This window comes from Triticum dicoccoides, chromosome 5B (genome assembly GCF_002162155.2).
Source record: "Triticum dicoccoides isolate Atlit2015 ecotype Zavitan chromosome 5B, WEW_v2.0, whole genome shotgun sequence".
NCBI classification, from domain to species: domain Eukaryota; kingdom Viridiplantae; phylum Streptophyta; class Magnoliopsida; order Poales; family Poaceae; genus Triticum; species Triticum dicoccoides.
The window spans coordinates 68,598,862-68,607,129 of NC_041389.1; the positions used below are offsets into that span (position 1 = coordinate 68,598,862).

The following is an 8,268-nucleotide window of genomic DNA, read 5'->3' on the forward strand; positions in this document are numbered from 1 at the left end:
AGAAAGAAATTATATAGAAAGCCATATTTGTGAGGACAGAGTTAATAAAAACCAGTAGTCCTCCAACTGAGAGCATCTTAGCCTTTCCAACAACTCAATTGGTTCTCTAGATGCTCCTCTACACGCTTCCACTCTGCAATGGTGAGGCATCGACAATGAATCGACATTCCCGGTTATTTAATCGGGAATTGAACATGTAAGCAGCCAATAGGTCAGCATAATCGGCGGCCGCCTCAGCGGCTTCTTCAAAGCAGAACAATTCGCTTTTATGGAAGTTTATTTTAAGACCCGACATTTGCTCAAACGGAGTTTCAAGTTTCGAGCCTTATCGAGATCATGTTTCATGAAAAGAATTGTGTCATCGGCATAGTGCAAAATAGAGAGGTCACCATCTACAAGGTGTGGGACTACTCCTGCAATCTGGTCGTCCTGTCTAGCACGCTCAATCAGAATACAACAATGTTAAATAATATTGAGGACATGAGGTCACCCTGCCATAGTCTTTTTTCTTTTTTGGTCCGAACTTGACTATGATAGTTTGTTCTTGGTTGCTTCTCATAGCCTTTTCTCTGTATCCTAGTCCTTTGCTCTCTACTCCCTCTATAAAGAAATATAAGAGCATTTAGACTACTATTTTAGTGATCTAAATGCCCTTATATTTGTTTACGGTGGGAGTACTTTCTTGTTCTCCGTAATATATAGGCATTCCCTAAAAAATAATAGTGGAAAAGAAAGTAATGGGACCCTGGCGTTTGAGGAATCAGGATAAAAGATAATCAAGCTGATCCATGGAGGCATCGGTGTTACAGGTTGTGGTTACAGTGGGATGCGAACTAAAAAACAAACTGTTCTGTTGGTCTAGGACCCAGGCACGAGTCACCAACTTTGAAGAAAAGTAAACATGCAGATGTTCTGTTGGTCTAGTACCCAGGCACGAGTCACCAACTTTGAAGAAAAGAAAAAACATGCGGATGTTCTGTTGGTCTAGGACCCAGGCACGAGTCACCAACTTTGAAGAAAATTAAAAACATGCAGATGTTCTGTTGGTCTAGGACCCAGGCACGAGTCACCAACTTTGAAGAAAAGTAAACATGCAGTTTCCTCGGTATCAACCATTCAGTTCCCTCTGCAGCTGGATCGTGATGATGAATGTTCAACCTCCTATTCGGCCTCTCCCCTTCTTGGACTGTTTGGCCTTGGAGAAGGCAACGGAAAAATAATCCCCCATGGTGGATGTACTTGGTTTTTTCTTGTCGTCGCCTATGAACCAAAAGTGAAATTAGTGTATCTTCTTATATTTTACATATAAATGGCTTCACACGGTAGTAATCAAAACTTACATTCGTATGGGCCATCAATTCTCCCGGGATCATCCACCATGTGCAGCAAAGAGTATGTCGTACTGATGTAATTGTTAAAATTAGCTCTCATAAACATAAGCATTTCTTCAGGGTCTATCAATATCTACAAGTAGTAAATGAACGCACCATGAGAGACGGGTCCAGTAATTAAATGCGGCTACAATTACAAGTAAATGCATGCAAACATAGATGGAAAAGAAACTTGAAATATACCTCATCATAATCTTTTGCATGGTGTATGCAATTCCTCGCGAGTCTAATGATTTCTAGATAAATTTTATCACCCCCATACAATTGTGGATCGCCCTGATAGGTATATTCGAAGAGACCATCGAAGACAACGGAATTTGGTGGGAAACTGGACCTGAGATTATTGTGATGGTCATTAGGTCCTCGAGGATTCCGTATCGACCGCTCGTCGTAGAAACCAGGAAACTTTCTGTACAACAGGTTGGCCAACCTAGTTGCTTTTATCGAACTCAGTTTTCCCATAGATGTGTACACCCCATCAAAAGCTGCGATTATATCCACATCCGATCCCAATAACATTGGGTGTCCCACGACAACGTTCTTCCAGCCAGGATTAAAGCTGCATGCAATGCATCCATAAATCAATTACCAACTTAATCAGAGAAACAAGATCGATCGAGTAACACTACTACTAGTAGTACTAAGGATGTTAATTAAGGATGCATGCGTGTATATATGTACATCTACATACTACTACTACTAGTACTAGTTGAAATTAAGATAAGGGTGCATGCATGTACGGAATGGAGTGGAGTAAGTACTCCTCCTATTTATAAACCTTTGGTTACAGATGTTAATTAAGTACCCTACACCTAAGGTCAGATGCATGATCACTACACCTAAGGGCATGGCGTAGAGTAGTTTACTTACCGGGTCACAAGGTGAGATCCGAGAAGCATGTCAAGAGTGAGCCACTCTGCACTGGCATTACCATTGAAATAGTTGTCCATTTTTATGAAGCGTCTGAGATCCATCAGATCTTTCAAGACAACGTGACCAGCAACTTCTCGCCCCACGTTTATAAGCTTCACGGTTTGTCCAGAAAGCACATAGCTTCCCGGATCGGCAAGACCACCATGTGTCACGGATCTAGCTCTCCCATGCTCAAGAAGATCCATCAATGACCTGCAACAATTAAACATCCATCCATGTTACACGACAGATATGTTATGCATGCATGCATGTATCTTCAATCAATACGTGAAGTGTTACCTTATCTTCTCTACCCAGAATGGATTCAGCCGGTACCTTAACAAATCCCCAAAGAAATTCCCAGCAATGTCTTGCGGTGTGTTGCCTTCGAAAAAGGGGCCATCGAATTGCTCGTACACCACTACGTACCGCCCGAGTTGTTTGCAGTAAGTGCTAAAATAAGCATCTAGCACCAAATCTGATGATTCAGAAAGTTTCGCGGTTTTCTCAACGATTCTTTGCCCAATCTTTCCATCTTCGCGTGTCGCTCCTAAGAGGACCACTGTGACAGGAAGTGGTGACCATCTCCCACCAGAAAAGCCGATCCACATCATGCCTTGAGCTATATTACTATCCTGGACATAGTTGAAGCCATAAGATCTAACGTATCCACCAAACACATCCTCCTGCATGCATCGTCATTACATAAATACTATCGTTAGTACTAATACATGTCCCCGTATTACATTACTATAAAGCGAGAGGTAGAAAATCCATGCATAAGTCTAAAGTTAGAAAGTCTAAAAAGTCAAGATTTAGTAGTACTCCTAGAAAAAGATGCATAGGCAAAACAAATGATAGATCATGCAAAAAAAATCATGTTTTTAAGGCGTAACATATATCAGTACAGTTTTAAGGGAGCAATTAACTACTCCCTCCGTTCCTAAATACTTGTCTTTCTAGGCATTTCAACAAGTGACTACATACGGAGCAAAATGAGTGAATCTACACTCTAAAATATGTCTACATACATCCGTATGTAGTAGTCATTTAAAATGTCTAGAAAGACAATTATTTAGGAACGGAGGGAGTAGTCCCGATAGAAAAAAAATGTATGCAAAAATACACTAAATCAATCATCTCTCGGGGCTGTTTTGCACACGAAAATCGCCACCGCAAATTAAACAAGATTAACCCACGGTAAATTTAGACGGTGCTTCTAGTAATTGGGAATTGATTCTCGCTACCGGCTGCCACCCTTCCTACTTCCGTCCAGAGGCTCCTGTCGCTAGGCATGGTAAAAGGAGTCATAGCTTATGTGGTAACGAGATTGACACGCATGCACCTTTTCCTCGCTAATGTTGTCAATAACATCAGTAATGGTTCTAACAAAACGTAGTACTTAGTACTGAAGTTGAAACCATTACCGCCTTGTGACTAGTCAATGCGTGAGTGGTGTGGCACGTGGGTGGGTACATGCTAATAATACCACTCCCTCCTATTCATATTACTCGTTGTTGCTCATAAATATAACCATTTGAGCGATAAGCAATATGGATCAGAGGTACGGAAGCGGATCCTCTAACATGGAGAAGGAAAGTCACTATGCTACAGTGCTAGCCTAGTGTAAAACGTAGAAGGAAAGTTAAGAGACTGTTAGTAGGTAGTTAGCATGTTGCTTACTGCTGGTATTTACTATAGATATAAATAATTTAAAATTAATTTTATTTCACTATCATCTTATTTGTATGTAATTACTATAAATGTACACAGTAGGTCATTAATTTGCAAATTAATTTAAGTCATTTTAGCCTTAATCATATGGATAGAAAGAATGAAACTTAGGGTAATGTAGTTTCTTTAACTTCCCTTCTCAATGTTAGAGGATCCGGTTCCGGGAGGAACTTGTATAGTTTGGATGGTAATTAATTTTCCCGCAAAAGACCATTTTAATGGAGAACATGCTTGATAGATGGTAATTGTATTACGGTCAGGTATAGAGCAAATTGCTATTAGTCGCTACTAGGTGTGTAGGCAGTTATTGTGTTATGATTTTGTGTGTAAGGCATTTTTTATTACTTCGACATAGTAAATTTAACGCTAAAGTAGTTCCAAAAAATTGGAGCAGCATGTTATAATTGAGACACATAGTAGTAATGTTTAAAAACATAAGACGATGCTTCTAGTGATTGGTTCGGAACAATATTAGGTAAATTTAATGGTAAAATTATTTCATGCACAGAAACGAAGTAGTAGGAGTAGAATAATCTAGTTTTAGTTCTAGTAATAAGAATATAGTAAGGTCAAGTTCGATTACTACTACAGTTGAAACTTTACTACAAACAGTGTATAATTTTACTATCAACTAGTAGCAGATCAGTAGCTGTAATGCTAGCTTGTTTCCTCGGTTGCGACAATTCAAAGGAAATTTATGTTCAAAATTAACCGCTCGGAAGGTTGGTCTCCGGTTCAGGCTGTTCTAATTGTACGCTCTGGCTTAGTTTAGAAATGATACCATCAATTAGATTCAGAGAAAAATATCCATATTTATCAAATTAACTAAATTATGGCAAATTTATGGAAGCTAAAAAGTTGTATTCATATATTCGATTCCACCTTGGCAAGAAAGCCAACATACATAGACACTAGAGCTGCTAGGTGGACTAAAGAGAGTAAAATGCTACGTGATTTGCAAAGTTTATATGATGAAGGACCGAACAACCCATGCATGACCTACATGATTTTTTATGATCTGGAATACTTGCGGTGGTACTCAAACATGCATCTCAAAGATAGTAGTATATCCGTGACCAAACAACTTTTTCACAATGATTAGCACTCATGAAAAGTACTACTAGTAATTTAATGTCCATCTGTGTAGTTACCTCCAGGTTTCCACGACTGTGCGCCCTCTGCCTGTGAATACGTTGCAGCTTCACCGTCTCGTCTGCGAACTTCTCTGCTACGCTATACGACGATTCGGGGAATTGCCCCCCTTGCTGCATTAATTAGGAAGGCAGGAATCTAAAATTAATAGATCCACATACTCCACTTAGTCACAATGGGCAGAAACATAAGCTAGTAACCTACACACTTCCCTAAACTATGTTACTACCTCCATAATGGGTAGGAACATGTATGTAGTGTCATGCAACGATGTATTTATTAGGTCATAGACTCATTGTATCTTGGAGTGTGTGATGTTCCGGTAACTTAGCTAGTTACCACAAGCAGCTCTCTCTTCATTAAATATGTGCCACATAAGCAAAATTGCATTGGAGTGTGTGATGTTACTCCTAAGTTCCTGCCCATTGTGACCAGCCTTAAAAGAATTGAAGAAGGCAATCAAATTAATTAATTAATTAATAGAATACACTTTTTAAGTTAAGATTCGGGTAAACATTTTTAGGAGGGTGTATCGAAGCAAATTTAATGAAGTAACTTAACTATTTACTACCTCCATCTCATAATATAAGAATGTTTTTTACACTAGTGTAGTTTCAAAAATGTTCTTATATTGTGGGACAGAGGGAGTAACATATACTAGTAAATATACACTCTGGAATTTCTGCCTTGCTGCATTGTTTTTATTTTATGCCTTGCTGCATTAATTGTTTTTTAATTTCTTTCGAAAAGGAGACAAAGCCCCCATGATTAATTGTCAAATCACCGAACAAGCAGCTTGCTAGCAACTAGTAGCACTCTTGTATGTACTGATTTGAGTCTCAAGCACGACATTATTAATAGCGAGCTAACTAGACATGATCGGTGTGTGCAAAATAATCGGCACAACCAATTGTAAGAACTTGGGAGATCTAACAAGCAACCAATGCATGCAAAGGTTAATCAGATAGTCCACAGCAAATAACTTTTGTACTAGCTAGCTAGCATGAGATGAAAAGCATGAACTAATCTGACCAATGAACACGAAGAAGGAAAAGAGTAGAGAGAGAGAAAGCACCATGTCTGATTGAGAGGCCTCTGGCTACGGATGGAGGGGCGCTTTGCTGTTTGGCAACTTGGCTCTAGAATTGTCTGAAATGTTTTATGTAAAACATGCACTAGTCATATATCTCATAAAAATGGTCAGATCAGCAAATAAATATATGCAGGATCAGATATTCATGAAGGGCGGCATGCCTTGGTTGAAGTGTTGATGTTGTTTCTCTTGGTAGCCTTGGTCTCGACCTTCTGCCTAGTCACTCACATACATGCTGGAAGAGTACATGCATGCACACACAAACAATTATAGTCATGGACGCATGGCATGACAGAGAACGGGACATCTAAAAATATTCCAAGTAATATATAAGAATGTTGTTTAATGACTTGTTTCGTAAGTAATAACTAATGGACATTAACGACGTTTACAGAAGCATATAGAATGTAAGTCCTAACTTGTAAACATGCATGGCCTAACTCTAGCTAACAGAACTGGAGCATGTATCCACCATCCAAAAAAACGGAGGATGCAAAAGAACTATTAGCACGACACAAAGTAATTTAGCGCTTACTGTTGTTACTGCACTAGATGCACTAGCAATTAGCATGATAAAATAATTACATGCATGCATCCATCCATCCTTGTAAGCTTCTACTACTAGCCTGTATAGCACTCCTGCCAGATTATGATGCACGAAAAATTAAGCATGCGTGCATCCGAGTAAGCTACGAGCTACTGCTAGATTATGACGCGTGCATGCAACAATATTACTCTGCTCGATCGGCTAGGGACTGAGCGGTTAGTAAGGAAAAAAAACGGCATTAATAGCTTGCTAGTAGATTAATGCAACTCTGACAGTACACAAGAAAGGATGCCAATAGGCTAGGGACTGAGCGGCTAGCACTTTGGATGTCTTGTCTCGTCATATGCATGCCCACCTAGGCAAGAAGGTAAAAAAGAAATCTATCTCATCCCAGCCGTGATGGAGAGGCCAGAGGCGGGCTCTCTGCCCGATCGGCTGAGTCCGTAGCTGGTCCGCCTCCTCCGCGTGATGGAGGTTGGCGACCGTACAGGCTCGTCCGACCGCGTTGAGGCGTGCACTCCTCAACGCGTGCGCCAGAGGCAACACCAGCCGGCAGCCATGACACACAGCGTTGAGGGCCGGGCGGCTGCGGTGGCAAAAGAGAGCGATGCGGCGATGCGGCTGGCGGCGGGGGCCAGAGGTGGTGCGCGCGGCGCGGGAGATGGTTCGTGTTTCCTTGTGCAGCGGCAGCAGGGAACCTGACCGGGACCTGAATGATGCACTCCGACCGGCCGGCCGGTGTGTGGCGCAGTGCAGGCAACGGTCGGTCGGCTTGCATGCATGGTTCATCTTGCGTAGGTTAGCTACTAACCTAAGATGCATGCGGGTTGCCGCACCAAAAATTAAGCAGCAGGCTCGTGCGAAGCGCCGCATGAGCCGCCTGGACCGCCAACGCACGCACAGGCAAGTGCATCCTGCTACTAGTCTACTATTACTACGTCTACGTATGTACGTAGAGGAGTTGTGACGCACCTGACGGGCTGCGGACGGGGTGGTGGTGTTGGCCGGAGTCGAGGAAGAAGCACTCGTCGCTTCGAATCCCTGTGTAAGCACCCAAGAACAAAGATTGAGAGTGAGAAAGTGAGAGAGAGAGAGGCACAAGTGTGTCCCAAAGAGAGAGAGAAGGGAGCAGAGGTGTACCGGGACGCCGGAGGTAGATTGAAGGATGGGGGTTTCTTTATAGCCAACTGCTCCGTCTTCATCTTGCATGTATACCCTTATTTGCGTGCATCGGTGCAACCTGGAGTCCCCGCGTTCTACCCTAAGAGAAAAAGCTCCGTACAGGGCCATTGAGCGCTGACATGAGAAGTTGGTTTCTGATGCGTCATTCATTGTTGCGTGTAAATGTGGACGGACTAAATGGCTAGTGAGAGAAAATATGATGCGTGGTGAAAAGTACAGTGTATACTAGTAGTGCGGCAGAAGGAGAAAAATTACCG

The 8,268-nt window shown here is 41.7% G+C and overlaps 1 protein-coding gene across 2 annotated transcripts; it reads right to left on the bottom strand.

Moving 5' to 3' along the window:
• Nucleotides 1-760: 760 nt before the first annotated feature.
• Nucleotides 761-7,960, bottom strand: LOC119305189. Of its 2 annotated transcripts, none has more exons than XM_037581781.1 (9): nt 7,802-7,960; nt 6,444-6,517; nt 6,265-6,338; nt 5,189-5,302; nt 2,604-2,989; nt 2,262-2,516; nt 1,575-1,950; nt 1,341-1,402; nt 761-1,260 (listed from the first exon to the last, which is right to left on the bottom strand). In XM_037581781.1, exons 3-8 carry the CDS (start codon nt 6,265-6,267, stop codon nt 1,370-1,372), a joined length of 1,167 nt encoding a protein of 388 aa, XP_037437678.1. In that variant the 5' UTR covers nt 6,268-6,338; nt 6,444-6,517; nt 7,802-7,960; the 3' UTR covers nt 761-1,260; nt 1,341-1,369. The 2 variants fall into 2 exon arrangements, with proteins under 2 accessions (XP_037437678.1, XP_037437677.1); XM_037581780.1 differs by having other exon boundaries at nt 1,341-1,464; nt 7,802-7,959.
• Nucleotides 7,961-8,268: the final 308 nt, after the last annotated feature.

Bases quoted from the DNA above. Each gene is read 5' to 3' on its own strand.
- LOC119305189 (XM_037581780.1), bottom strand. The intron at 2,990-5,188 runs GTAACTACACAG...CGATGCATGCAG, and splicing joins ACAGTCGTGGAAACCTGGAG to GAGGATGTGTTTGGTGGATA. The intron at 1,951-2,261 runs GTAAGTAAACTA...CATTGCATGCAG, and splicing joins GGATCTCACCTTGTGACCCG to CTTTAATCCTGGCTGGAAGA.